Source organism: Stegodyphus dumicola, chromosome 1 (assembly GCF_044657685.1).
Source record: "Stegodyphus dumicola isolate Sdum_Otavi_A_Nest chromosome 1, ASM4465768v1".
NCBI classification, from domain to species: domain Eukaryota; kingdom Metazoa; phylum Arthropoda; class Arachnida; order Araneae; family Eresidae; genus Stegodyphus; species Stegodyphus dumicola.
Genome location: NC_140768.1, coordinates 72152223 through 72168396, shown reverse-complemented (window position 1 = coordinate 72168396; position 16174 = coordinate 72152223). Strand labels below are relative to the sequence as shown.

The 16174-nt window shown below is 31.3% G+C and overlaps 1 protein-coding gene across 1 annotated transcript in view; it reads right to left on the bottom strand.

The window, feature by feature from the left end:
• Positions 1–4696, bottom strand: part of LOC118186918 (uncharacterized) — a 329689-nt gene extending 324993 nt beyond the window's left edge. The window contains exon 1 of the mRNA XM_085816245.1: positions 4578–4696. Within this exon, the coding sequence (XP_085672371.1) occupies positions 4578–4626 (49 nt within the window). The 5' untranslated portion in view covers positions 4627–4696. The remainder of the gene's footprint in view (positions 1–4577) is intronic.
• Between the last annotated feature and the right edge of the window lie 11478 nt (positions 4697–16174).

Below are 16174 nucleotides of genomic sequence, written 5' to 3'. Positions count from 1 at the left end.
TGCAAAGATGTAAGACATCCTTGCCAGAATTCAATTCCGGACCTCCCGATTGCCAGATTGATGTGCTTCTGTTTAGATCATGAAGCAGGATAATAAGCATGGAGAACATTCCCTGCTCCACTGAAAGGGCGATAAGAGAGCCGGAAATCCAATCGCCAAACGCTGTTAGTGCCAAATTGTTGTGCACCATATTTTATTTTAGAAATTTTCGGCGTTAGGAAACGTGAGAGATCAGCAATACTCTAAGCTGTATTTGAACTCCAGACCTCACGACTGCTGGTTCGACGTGCTACTAGTTAGATCATAAAGGCATGAGGTAAGGGGCTAAAAATACCTTATGAGTTAAATACCTTATAACTTTCAATTCTAAGGGTAAACGAAACCATTGCTGTAACTTAATATAGGAATCTCCATACGGAGACACTGCAATATTAATTTAAAGCAGATGTTTGTTTTAAAATTCAGCAGAGCGTAATATCACTCCTTCCTCAAGCTCAGATGCCATTCAAGAATTTTATGCTAAAAAATTAGGTCAGTTTTTGTGACATTTATAGAAGACTGACATCTTAAACTGTCTTTAGAATACTTCCATTAGCCAAATATATAATGGGAAAGTTAATTCTGCAGACTTCGCAGCGTTCGAGAAATTATTCACTGGTTTTGCTCTGAGTACGCGAGTATTGTTAACAGTAAGAACAGTGCTAGATTCAAATACAGGCCTGAGGAGCGTTACGCAGGTCTGATTTTAACTGGTTGCCTTCCTTAAAACCCTCTGAGCGGCCAGGGTTTTCGCTAAGAAAGCACAAATTTCCCAAAACTACTAGGAGAACAAATTATGTTTTTGATTTTAATTTTTAATCATCCTCAGCTGCAAAAGCGCAAATGAACGAGATAAGATATAATGAGAAATCATTATACTTATCTCGTTCATTTGCTCTTTTGCAGCTGAGGATGATAGTTCAGTAAAACCATCGAAACTATTGAAAATATAACATTGAAACATAGAAAATATAACGTTGATTTTTTTTGTTTGACTTCTAAAATTAATAATCCCTCAGATGTTAAAAATACACAGAGAGATTCCGATAAAACTGTCTATGCCACATTTTTCTTGTTAATAAGAACCATACACAAAATTATGAAGATTTTAAAAGAAAATAATAGTGCAATATATAATAAGTAATAAAATGCTTAGTGACAAATTTGTAGTAAATCTGACGTTTTTCTGCTAAGTGTTCATGAGATTTGGGTGCATTGGGGCCGTGCACTAAAAACGTGAGGGCACATTGAGTTGTTTATATGTAGGCTTCGTGTTTAGATTCAGACAAGCTCACTGTTTATTTTCAACTCTTTCTCCTTCCGATACTCTTTTCTAATAATTGAAATTTTGAAAAAGTATGGGAAAGTTTCTACATTCTTATCACATTTTTATAAAGCAGCATCAGTTGCTTGTATATAGTTTATTAATATGTTTTACCTAAATAAATTCTAATGCTGCTTTTTTAACTCAAATGTAGTGTCGAAACGCGATTTTGTGTTATTTCACTTTTCATTCAAGTCTGTTGTCATTTGGAAAATCCTAAGGTACTATTCTTTCATATTTAATTCGTCTGTCACTAGATAATTAACTAAACTATTTAAAAGCAATAGAAGCAGCTCTTAAGAATATTATTTCTTCATTTTTGATCTAATTGATTTAATAAAAATGTATTTTGTTCATGATATATGTAGTTAAAATATTAAATATTGTTATAGAATTTTATTACATATATTTACTTTTTAAATATACCGTAGGTTTATAGAATTACATGTTAGTCTAAATATATGTTCTTCTAATGCACTATAAAGAATTTCGCTATTCAACCTGGGGCATCTCTATCAATAATCTTTGCTAATAAACTACATTAAACTTCAAAAGAGCTATTCTGAGCGATCGCTAAAATATGAAGCTGTTAACATTTTTCAATCAGTTTCATTCTATGAGTTTATCCGCGCACAAATTAATAAAATATGAAAGCAGCTATTTCAAATCTGAATCATTTCATTTGATCATCCATAAACCAGGAAATGTAAATGTCCTTAATTTTGTTATGTATATTTTAAAATAATTTGTTTATATTACACCTAAAATCAAATTTGGCAATTCGTTTTTTATACACTGAATAACAAGCAATGGGGTTATAGTTAATTTTGACAGTAGTATATTAAGCTATATTGTTAGATGAAGTTTCCACAAAATGCAAACGGCATTTTTATCCGTTGCGAAAATTCCAGATTACATTTCAGAGTATTTCCCTCTGGTTCCCTTACGCTAAATTATAGATTCTGAAACATTTACGGCAATGACCTACGTGCTTACAAAAATGACTATTGATGTCTAAAACAGTGAAACAAACTATGCATGAGTAAAGAATCCACGTACAAAATAACATCATATTAATGCTTTCTTAGGCAAAGCTTTTAATATCTTTACTTTAACCAACAAAAAGCTTTAGAAATTAAATTAGCTTTTTTTGAAGGAGAGGACCACTTTCAGCTTTAAGGATCCAGTTTTGTAAACTGGTTTCTGCGACTAAAATATTTCATGACTACATGACTACTATTTCATGACTTTACTGATGCTTACTACAGTAAAAAACATTCATCATAAAAAAAAATTAAAAATTATGCATAAAAATATTATATACATATATATAATTTTCCATACGGTCAGACAAGCAAACAGATAATAATTTTTGATTTGAAGAAAGACTTGCCACTATAAAATTTAAAGTCAGGCTGAAAGGGGAACTTTAAATTAACATTTGTTTTAAATAAAATTACGTCAAACTAATAATGGCTCGAAATATCGATTTTCAAAGGCGAACAGACATAGATCTTTCTTCTTCCAAAGCGAATCATAAGGCAATTTTTTATGTGTAGAAACCCGATCAGTAACAAAAAGTATACGATTATAAGAATCCTTCATAAATTTATATTATTAGGCCAAAATGCACTATCTGACAAGGAAATGGAATGTCAAGGAATTATTCGTTAAGAATGATCTAAAGAAAAGAAATTCCTGTTTAGTTTACCTATGTAGAAAAGGACTCTCCTTCCACTACTGATAGCGGAAGCATGAACAGCTTCCCTATTCAAAACATGATAATCTACCAAACCTTATGACGAGGAACTTTAAATCTCAGAAATATCTTACTTTCTTCTATGATACTTAAGGAAGATCTCAAATTAAATATGATATTTATTTTCTATTTTGCTATCCTAATAGACAAAAAGCAAGAAATATATATGCATGTTTAACAGATGCTTCTATATGTTGTTAAACATGTAGAAGGAATCACAGGAATATCCCAGGATCAAAGCATAACACGTTTTGCAAATTTTTTGTAAAACTAATCTTTAGTGCATTTACACTTTACGTTATGATCAAGCGAAGATTGCAAAACTAATCGTTCAAAGCTCAGAAATGATTCATAAAAATTAATATGTTTTTATAATGCTGACGTGCTAAAAATTTAATCATATGGTATTGTACTACAAATATGGAGATAAATTGAATGCAATAGTCAAATAGTCAACTACTTACAGTTAAAGGGAATAATTCATTTAATGGTATTGTACTACAAATATGGAGATAAATTGAATGCAATAGTCAAATAGTCAACTACTTACAGTTAAAGGGAATAATTCATTTAAAATCATTCAGTTTCTGAGATTAATATAGTAAAATCAAAAGGAAAGAATGTTACATTTGACCATTTGGACAAAATGACAAAGGACCATTTGAAATAAAACCATTTCATTGTGGTGATACCTTTAACGACTTTCAGTGATGATGAAGGTGTAAACACAGAGAAAATTTTAAAATAATATTATATGCTAATTGCGAGATAACTGATAGGAAAACATCTGTCAAGAAAATAATAAGGAGTTATTGGTGACATTTAATAATACATAACCTGAAGGTATTGTCTATATTCGTTATAATAGTGATTTTATTACGCTTAAATTTAAACAATTCATAAGTATTTTTAAATTATGAAGAAAGTGAGTAAAAAATTGAGTAACCTTTACTCCATCACTAGTGTTTTCAACCTACTGTTTTTTCTTCACTGAAATAACTTTATATCGCCATCGTAAAATGTGGCGCGGTTTCACTAAAATCCCAAGTCGAAATACCGCTAAAGCCTATTTATTTGAAAATTGCTAATGGTTATAAAATTTTAGACGTTTAATATGTTTAAAAATTGTGCCGAGTTCTTAAACCACAGGAATGTCAACGGAGAATGGAATATTTTATAGCTCAGTCGAAATTGTATTAGTGGGTTATAAAAACTGTACTGTTATTTGTCCACATATAAATGTTTTCCCAGGAAAGAGTACTCATTTTACATTTATATCTTCCGCGCAGACATATGATCTGATTATCCTTTCAACCCATAACGCTTTTCCGCAGAAACAATTCGAAGTTAAAAATATAATGATTGATAAGAAAATATGTTCGAAAGAGAAATGCATTAAAAGCTTTGTATTTCTTCACTTTGGAAAACATCAAAATAGACGAATTTATTTGTTACCTTTTCCCAGGAATATCCACAGGAATATCAATGGAGAATGAAAGTGCATATCGAAAAATAATAGTTCCTTCTGTCGTGGCGGTCAGGCCACTCCATGGGATGGAGAAGGACTAATACCACGAGACTTGTGAGTCGTCTAGCCGAGTGTGTGGCTCTATGAACGGGCGGCAGAGACATCTAGCGGAAAAGGTGGCCTGTCAGCTTCCCAGCTGGACAGTGAAACTTTTAATACTCCCGGTCTTCCGGCTCAGAGAGAAAAATCAAAAACGAGATCCTGATTCTGAACAGAGAGATATCCGGATTTCGGAAACAGGAGATACGAAACTGCTGTTGTAGATGATTCTGTTTTATTGCATTTTCGGGGAAATGCATCATTTCAAAAGCTTTATGGGCCTTCACTGATTTGTTCGTTGTTACATTCACTAAATGTTATACTAAATGTTAAAAATTAAAACGTTCACTAAATGGTTAGAAAAAAAATTTTAATTTATCCCGAAAGGAAAATGTATAATGTTCTTCTGTCATTAAATTCGTAAAACTATAAAATCAGAGAGCTTTAAATGTTCTAAAAATACTCGAATCACTTAAAGAATTTAAGACACTAACATGGAATTATTTTCCCCTTTCGATACGTATGTTTAGTGCATATGAATCGAATCATTAAGTGTTTGGTCTAGAGGTGTTCTTCGAGCATTGATGAATATTATCTTACCAAAACAGTTACAGTTCAATTTTAAATCAGGAGTCATTTAATGTTTCTTCATAATTTAGTTTCTAACTGATAGGGTTCTTCTTTGTTTCAAATTCTGAGACTTAAAATAGCTTTTCACTCATGCTAACTGGGATTCTAAATAAAATTTGGACTTTATTATGCAATGTTTAAAAAACGTTAAAACCGTTAGAAACATTTTTTGCATTAAACTAACTACAAACGATGTGAGTATTATTAATTTATTAATGGAGTTCGTAATAAAACCATTCAATAAGTGCATTTCTTCCCTTGTTATAAGCAAAATAATTTTATTCGCCAGAATATAACTACTTTCTCAGTATAACATAATTAGTCTTTACGACACAATTTACGTCACACACAAAATTAAAAAAATAATAATAAACTTCATAGAATCATTGCAGGATGCTTCTTAAATGATATTTTATCACATTTTTGCTCGGCAGAAATGTCTTTAAGATATCTAAATCTTTAAGAATACAACAATTCCTTAAAAATATAGCTAAAGGTACATCCGTGGGAATATGCCTGCTACCTTCTACCTTAAGAATATATCTAAATCCTAAAGAATATTACTTATATCTTAAGAATATACTATATAACTTAAGAATATACATAAAGCCTAAAGAATATTACTTATATATTAAGAATATACTATATGCCTAAAGAATATAACTTGGCCTGAAAAAAAAATCCTTACGAATATACCTGACCTATTGTAAAGGATTAGAATAGGTTGTAGGTATATTTTCAATCCTTATGAAAAAAAAAATATTACCTATTCTGATCCTTAAGAATATATCTAATTCACAAGAATTTACCTTAAGGATGCTCTAAAAATGTAGCTACGTATTCTCAAGGTATATACTTAAGAGTATATCTGATTAGGTATTTTCTGATCCTTAAGAATATAATCAACTGTTTCATAATTATTTATAAAAATATATTGTAATAACTTGCATGTTTCAAACAACTATTGCAGTCATAAGTCAGAAGATGATAAAACAGCCTATGTAGCGAAGCATCCTTGCTGCGAAATACATAATAAGCAAGCCTATGAAAAGGTAAAGAAAGAAAAGGCTCTAAAATATGTGTATCTTTTTATGTTTTAGTTATATGAATATATTGTAATAACTTGCATGTTTCAAACAACTATTGCAGTCATAAGTCAGAAGATGATAAAACAGCCTATGTAGCGAAGCATCCTTGCTGCGAAATACATAATAAGCATGCCTATGAAAAGGTAAAGAAAGAAAAGGCTCTAAAATATGTGTATCTTTTTATGTTTTAGTTATTTGACACTCAATCAAAACTATATAATACTCTCTACCTACTAAAAGACAATTTCTGAAGGAAATTACTTTCGAAAAAATGTTTTCAACATTTTTAGTGTAGTTAAAGTCTAAAAAAATGTTATTAAATAACACAGCAAATTTAAAGTTAATTTAAAATGAATAAAAAATTATTATATTTGATATTCCGTCTTTCCTCATTGCAAATCGCTGTGAGTTTCTATATCGAATGTTATGAACGAATCACAGCATTAACAGACTTATAGTAATGGTATCCGACATCATCGAATCGTGAGTGCTTCACAAATGTAATTTTCATGTCCGCAGAGCTCTTATTATCTAATTCTTCCAACGTAACAGTTATATGGATATTTGTTTGTTGGTTTACCTTAATTCAGTCATTTTACCATTAATTTATATAAAAATTGCCTGAGTTACGACAATTCTTAATTTCTAATTTTCTTGAAAACTTATCAGTTTCCGAAATTAGACGTTCTACAAAAATTATAAGCAATAAATCTACGAATGGTTCATAAAAATGACAGAAACATTTTTCCAACTTTATTCTTTTATTATTATTAAGTAGCCTCATTGGTAAAATTCTTAAAATTTGCAGCGGTTCCTGCAAAAATAGCCCCAAATAAATTCCTTCCTTTCCTGTAGGGGCTAACAGCCACTGCCTCAGACTTGTAGGAATCATGATTAAGGGTTTCTGCATTGCTTTGATTGTGAGATGTCTATTGTGGCTTCCTGGATTACCTCAAAGTTTCTCACTGAATTTGCATACATTTTTAAGCCTCCGATTTGGTGCTGTTCTGTTATAGGGACCGGATTCAAATATCAGGTAATTCTGACGATTTGGAGAAACATTCGAAGCATAGAAAAATCGCCGAGAAAAATAACAGATATTCGTAAAATTAGAAATTTTTAATGTAAGTTAACCATCTTCCCAAAAATATCAGGAAAGCAAAATTCGATTAACTAATTAAGATTAGTGTGGAGTCATGAAACTGTGTATATCATTTAAAATGTCGGAAGACATTTGTGCTTTTAGGATGCTTTTACCGCTATACAAACTTAATTAAATAAGACTCTACTTGTAATTCTTGTAAGAATCTACTTGTACTGGCTATGATCAGTGCCACCTTGACGTTTATTTCGCCTTTCGCACTGCTTCATAACCTTTCAATAGTTTGCGTATGACAACCACTATCGAAATCTATAATATTTTTATAGATTTCGGATTAGATTTCTTTATAGATATAAATAATTATGGTAAACGGATAATGTTCAAAAACGGTCTCTGTTAATTCCTCACTGTTATACCCTTTCCAACAGTTACAGTTATGTTATAAGTGTCATCAATAACATTTTCTTCAATAACTTTAAGCAATATTCTAGCACAATATTTACGCACAGCAACTAAAAAAAAAAAAAAAATTGTTTCTCGGCAAATATCACAACACACCCACTGAGGCCGAAGGATACGACCAATGTTGTTTTCTCGACGCGAAAACAGATTTTCGTCAAACAGTTATTACCATCGCTGCCTATTTTAACTGAAGATCTAGACTTTAATGCATAGCCCCAGATTTCCCTTATACAACTGTTCCAATCAACGGCACTGCAATGTTTCACATCAAGTTGATACTGACCAAATTCAAGGAAAGTTAATTCTGAATACAACGGACAAACGAAACGGATTGCCGTTACGAAACGGATTCTTAACCCTTTAAACCACTTTTGAAAATGTAAACTTTTTTTTTAACTCACAGAAGGTTAGCTTGTAGAGACATTAGGGTTATTTCCAAGTAGAAGAGATGAAAAATGAGACACATCTTCGCCGGGTTTCGAGCCACAGGCCCCTCGAATACGCTTCGAGCGTGCTGACTACTATACCACGAAGGCATGTTAAGATGGCGGGAGAAATACCTTATATACTCCACCCTTTTAAAAGGCGACTGGGGATTAGAGAACCCGATCGCCAAATCCTGGTGGTGAAGAATTATCATTCGTCAACTTTTAGTTCGGGCGCCACTGTAGGAACATTAGGTTATTTCGAAGCAGCAAAGATGGAAAATGAGCAGTGCCCTAACGGGGACTCGAACCATTGACCTCTCAAACCATAGACCTGGAGCGTGCTGACCACTACACAACGAAGGCATGCTAAGAAGGCGGGAGAAATATCTCACGAGGCCTTTTGCGTCGGTTCGCTTTAAACGGCGTATCGCTCTTTACGTTGTCGCCACCAAATGTTATCGCCCTATTATATTTAATGAAAGTAAATATTGAAGAATCTGCGTGAATGTGTCTATGTTTCTCGCACTGTGAAAAAACAACGGTACCTAAAGCCATCAAAGTTTTAATAACGCAATCCTTCACCCGTACATGGAGACTTAGAAGTCCGAATTTTGAATTTTGAATTCGTTTTATTATCTGTTTCATATTTTGTAAAGATCTGGCGAATTTTTTATTAACAATTGAGTGATTTCAAAGCGAGCAATGACAACACTGTACGGAAAAAATATTTTTATCTCCAGCGCGAGACTGTTTATCAGAATAAGAATATACTGTTTTTAAATATTTTGTGATATTGGTGTTGAAATGAATTTTATGTAGTTGAAAGAGAACATTAGATTAATTAAATAAAGCTAACACACAAAACATTAAAAAAGTACCTTTGGGAGCAATCCAAAATTTGAAAGATTTCAGTTTTTAGCACAAAGAGGAAATTTGCCCAAAAGGGCTATTAATTTCTTTCTAGCATTTTACATTGTTTGTTATAAACAACGTTTCACTTTTCAAATTGCTGCGCCAAATTTTAGAGACCTGCATTAGATTTAAGAAAATTAAATAATATAAAATCTGCATGAATGTATGTATGTTTCTCGCACTGTGAAAAATCAGCGGTATCTGGAGACATCAAATTTTGAATAACCTAGTCCTTCACTCGAATATGGGCAACTAGAAGCCCAAATTTTGTATCGTGAGTTTGTTTTATTATCTATTTCATACTATGTAAAACTTTAACGAATTTTTTATTACCAAACTCAACGATTTCAAAACGAGCAATGCCAACACTGTGGGGGGGGGACATTTTTATGTCCAGCGCGTGAGACTGTGTATCGGAAATTCTAAAGATATACTCTTTTAAAATTATTTTTTGATATTGCTGTTGAATTGAATTTTATAGTTTAAGCGTGAGCATGATATTTATAAATAAAGGTTACACACAGAACGTTAAAGAAGCGCCCTTTCTGAGATAATATAAGATCTAAAAGCTTTCAGACCTTTTTTTTTTTTTTTTTTTTTATTTTTTTTTCGTCCTGGGCACGTCATTTCTTCACATCTCCCTTCCGGTGCTTTCTTCGAATTGAAGTGGAATTTCATTTTCATTAGTTTTTGTGCACTTTCTTTCAGATTGAATAATTCCTTGTTACAGAAGAAATTATATGGAAGAAGTTTCATCGTTAGGTAAGTCCCAAATTTTCATCCCCATAGTAAATGCAATAATAAAAAGACTCAAGTTACCGTTACATCTTTAGATTCTCTTTGCCTGTTTTAAGGAAAAAAAAACATCCTTTTATTTTAGTTAAAAAGCATTGTAACGACTTAAACTTCATACTATGAGCCACTTTGTACTCATATGAGCCCATCGATTTAGCAAAATATTTGGTGACGACTCCGGTCCCGATGACAGAACAGTTCCTCCGAATCTTGCGTGGGTGTAAGTTGCATAGAAATAAGAATGGGAGAATTAAAAAGTAGAGAATAAATCCACTTTAAAGTTGGTACATTTTGAGACTTGGTGATAAGATTAAACAACAAATGAATAATATTAAATAAAGATTATTAGAAGGTATAGGAAGTATTTTATTGTTTTATTTTACAATGTAATTCAAACTTTTTGCAGCAATGAGCAGCAAAGTTAACAATTTAAACCAACTCATGACACAATTTTTTAGATAAAATCCTCGTTAAACATTAATTAATTGCAATCAACTCACTGCGCCCAATCCGCATATATTTTTTCCTTCTCGTCGTTTTTAATAAGAGATTCCTCTAAATATAATAAAAGTCTACTGTTTTTGTATTAGAACTGCCACCTGAACTATATTTAAGCATCATGTCCTTAAATTATTTTTTTATCTTGAAGAATATAGGAAATTACTTTCCTGTTGACTGAATACACTTCAGTCACCTTTCCAGGTAATACACTATTTTTAATTATCCTCAGTTAAATTTTGTTTTAATCGAACAATTAGATTAGAGAACTTATGTTTAAAACTTTTATCTCTTGGAACATAATTAATAAATTATATAAAAATTGTATTTGCTAATTATTAATAATTAATCAATAAAAATATAGGGAATGTGCATTAACGTTTAATTATTGTACAGAAGCTTTTATATAAAGTTTACAGTTTAGGTAACACATATTGCACATTAACATTATAAATAAAATATTCAATTAATTATGTAAATAATACAAAAACTTAAAACGTAAACAAGTAAAAGGAAGGATATACGTTGGCACATACGTTGGTTTCCCAAGCTTCTTTGTTCAAATTCGACTGAAATAGTTTGATGCTTAAATACGACATCATGCAAATCGAGAATGAACTACATTCTCATTTGGTTGTCTGAAATTTAAAAAAAATGCTTTTCATAATGGTACTCAAGTAAAATAACGTATACAATGTTAATAAATCATCTTCTAAGTCGGTAAAATTCAAATGTTATTTTAACAATTATTTATTTAAAAAAAAGGATTACTGCACTCATTTTCCCTTACTTTCGAGAAATATTAAAATTCTTTATTCCTTTGTCATGTAAATTTAAGATAATCCTTATAATATTTAGCAGTTTCACTACTAGCTTTATTTGTTCGCACCAAATTCAAATTTTAGAAATATGATTAATGGATTGCTGAAACTCAATTCAATAGATTACGCTGTCATGGTCCAAGATATTAATAACCTGAGTATCGGCAAATCTGAGACGTATATGAATAATTTTACGAAACATACAATGTCCTGAAATATGTCCCAAGATAATTTTAAGAAGAACTGAATCTTTTGCGAATATAGATTGATTTACGTTTTATTCAGAACCTGGGGCTTGGAATAGAAATGAAGGATGTGTTAGCTGACATTAAATTAACAGCCAATTCTTCTCTTTTTTTAATTGTGTAGCTTTCCAAGTCTTAAGTTTCATCATACTAGGTTCAAAATTGTTGTAACCTATTTTAAACTTTTGGAAGAAAATAATTAAAGGAAAAGAAAAAATCAAAATGCTTAGGAAAACAATCAAACACTCTTCATCTGATAGTTGTCCACTGAAGGATTAGTTTCAGTTTAGGGTCACTACAGACTTTCCTGTTGCTGGAAGAAATGAATATCATATACGAGAGACATGTGATTATTCTAACATTCACATCTATCAGCAATCCACCAGGGATGTCTTGCTGGAGTGATATTGTAGAGGTATCATTACGGATATCGAACTGCGGCTACAGTGAACATGGCCCAAGATGAGTCAATATCTAACAGACAACGGATGCGTTTTTAAAAACTTGGCAGATTCCTAGCATAAATTGACAGTTCTTAACAGGATTGATTTATTAACACCGAGTTTTGCTTCCTCTGCGATAATCACTTTTTACCAGGCCGTGTAAATACCTGTTTTTGTAAATTTTAACAAAAGATAACATCCCATATAGACAGAAATTTGCCATTCCTAGTGTAAATCCAGATGAATTTACCATTCTTAGATAGGGATGCAAAATCCTTAATCATTGCCAACAGAAAAAACAAAAGGAAAAAATGTGTTTTTGATAGGTTTTAAAAATGTTCCATAAACTAGGTTTCGTATCAGTGCAATTATTAAAATTCACGTTTAGCATAATTCATAAGAAGTTTAGCTCCCATAAGTGACTTAATAATTTGGATAACTTAACTAAGCAGCCTTCTTGCTTGACGCAGGGATTTTGAAATAAACTAATTAGGCAAGATTCTGTTGTTGTCCTCCACTCAAAATTACTGAAAAATATTTAGTATTCCCAAAGAACTCAATGAATTCCTATGAAATATTTTTTTGAATTCTTCTCAATTATTTTAAATATTATTGTACATAGCTGTTCCAAAAATCCCGTCACCATAAACAATTTCTTGATATATTATTAAGTCATTACTCGGCCAGTCAAGCTAAAACAAAATGCTGATTCACATTATAGCTATATTCTACCCCCTATCATTGCTGCATATTCTAGAATGAGTTTCTTGAAATACCTTTCATAAAACAAGTAAAATTAAATAACTAAAAACTGATTCTATAGTAAAATTTAGGTTAATAAATAGTGATTATGTGAAAATGTATGTGGAAACAACGTTAAATTAAAATGATTTCGGACTAAAACATTTGGAAATGATGCACGGAACTACGTAATTAGATTACATCGTTAAAGCACAACCATTAATCGATCACACCGGCTCGTCAAAATCAATTATATGAATCTCACTCTCAAGTATAAATTTTCTAAATCCTGTACAAAGTTCCCACTATCCCGCCCAGAAAGAATGCCTCGGTTACATATTTAGCCGAAACACTAAACTTAAATTTTTAAATGCAATATTCCTTTTTACTTCCTTGTGCGAAGTAAAAAGGAAGTATCATCTTTTTAACATCACGAAAAATTTCAGGTATCATATTTCAACGAAAATATCCGTTTCGACCATTATCGAATTTAACGATGTTTTTGCGTGACATCTACACGTAAGGACAGAAAAAGGACCCTTTCCCCCCAAAAAATTATAAAACTGATTATTTAAAATGGATTCAGAAGAGAATTTTCCATGGCGTCTGTACACACGCAAAAACAAGCAGCCTCAGAACGTTGAAATTTTGAATATAGGACTGCTATAACATGTACATGTGCACTTCATTTTTTAGTTGCAATCGGTCGTACCAAAAGTACACACACACACACACATATATATATATATATCCACACTATTACCCGGCTCAGTGATCTTAGTTTCTTTATTCTTATATGCTCGTAAATTGTAAATTTTTTGCTTTAAAAATGGTTGAATTCTGTTTTTCTTATCTTCCGGTTAAGGTTTTTATGCCTTTAGTAAATCTGCATGCAATATTTTTAGATTTATCAACGATTTAAAAGTTGTTAAAGTGGGGCTAAGCCTAATTATTTTTGTGATGGTGGCCATATTTATTTACATCTGAAATTTGGTAAATAACAGATGTGTTGCCAATCTAGAGAAACTAAGATTCGCAACAACAAAGATAACGCCTTCTTTTATTATTGCGAATTAAATCATGCTTAATCCATTCCGGAATTTATTCAAGGAAATAAGTGTTTAAGATTTACTTTGTAATTCTTTCTTAATACAGATATTTTGAGTTTTTATGTATTTTTGGCTTGCCGGGAAGCCATAATTTAATTAAGGGGACTCGTACACCTTAAGCCCCTTATGATCTTCGAATATGTGACTGTTGCAAGAATTGGGATATTTTATTTATTTTAAAAGTAATTGCATCCAACATTTTACAGCTGTCTACATAATATAGCTGCTTTCGGAACTAGTAACTAGAAACCTTGTGTTGCCACAAATAGTTTGTAATTTAATCCGCTTTGTGACAAAATGTTTCGTCATGTTTCCACATTGCCCGCATGATATTTTAAAAATGGCTAACGGTGGATACTTGAAATTTGATGGAATTCTTTATGTGGACAATATTTTCTAACTGAACCAAAAATCTAATGAATATTTTAGTATTAAAAAATTTTATGCAGGAAAACATTACAGATTTTTTTAATAAAATACATTTTATGAACTCAACTCCAAATAAAATAAAAATTTAACATGAAATTCTTAGAAAATTTAGTACATAGTAATTTCCAAATGTTATACGCTGTATATTAAATATTGATTTAAATTATGCAACAGAATGATTTAAACTGTGCACTCAAGCTGGGCACATGACGAAAAGTTTTGTCGCAAAGCCGATTAATTTATATAAATATTTGTATAAAAACAAACTTTCTTATTACTATTTCAGAAAGCAGCTATATTATGTAGTCAGCTGTAAAAAGTTGGAAGTAATTGCTCTTAAAATAAATACGTTATCTCAGTTCTTGCAACAGTCAAATATTCGCTGAATCGTCTGTAAAAAAACTGTTTCTTATTTTTTTTTTTTTTTAATTTCTTTTATATATCGTTTTAGATTTCTTATAGTATTTGAATAGAACATGTGGCAACGATTAGGTATGATAATTGTTCAAACTTTTGAGCATTCTGAGTTATAAAATGAATGAAATGTAACGCTGTTAAGTGAACCTAGCGCAAGAGTGTCGCTATGGTTAAAAAAAGTAGAGAATTTTAAATAGTTCATTTATTATTGCGGTTTATGCGCTATCGACGAAGTAGATTTAATTCATGTGGTGTACACATCAGATTTTATTTATGAAAAGCAAGATACACACACACACACACACATATATATATATATATATATATATATAATCTTAAATTCAATTAGTGCGAATATATATATTGTTGGGTGCGCACGAGTTCGTAATAAATTCAACGCACACAGCTGCAATGATAGGTTGATAAGACATTTTATCAAATAAAACTCTTCAGAGATCTGGAACTTTACACAAAGATTAAGTAAAACATTTCCCAATATCACAGAGTACAATCAGTAGTCACATTTCAACCTACTATGTACGTTGAGCATAACGCAGTGCTAACGAGAAAAGTACTCGGAGATATCTCAATACTCCAAAGTCACACCGAGCTAGCAGCTAGCAGCAACAACTGAGAGATGCTCTTTCCGGCCTTATATAGTTTTCACGTGACTGCGGAGATATTTCTAATAATTTCTGCTTCTCGAAATTACTGGGAAGCAGTATGATGGTCGAACTACGAATACAGCTAATATAATGGTCAACTACATTTATTCAATTACAGTACCTATTACGGTGATACTGGGACCGGATCAAAATGTAGCTAAATGGTTGCCAAGTTTGGTGGCTTTTGGTGATTTCTCGCCAAATTTGGCGAGAAATTGCCCAAATCGTTTGGACTTGCCCCTATAATCTTACTTTTCCGGCATTCGTCTCTTTAGATTTTTCATGTTACATTACACGGAAAATTTTCACATTTAATTACAACAATTCTACATATAATCGAAATAAAATCATCTATATATATACGATATCTGTAACAATATCCTAACTCGTAGATTCTACAAAAATCCTGCAATGAAGAAAATTTAAATCATGAGAAAAAATGAATCACTTGTTGAAGAAATTTTTAAAACGATTTGATTTTATAGCACCATCTAAAATAAAGTGAATTTAAGAATAAATATGCTGTAGGCACATATATAAATATTAGTACCTTAAGTTATAGATAAAATTATAGCCTTCAACAAAAAATACAGCTTCATTTTTTATTCATTTCACATTTGCCATTATAATCTGTTTTATTCATACAAATGTGGTTTCTGCTTTTTCGCATTTAAATTTCGACTTTAACTATTTATCATCT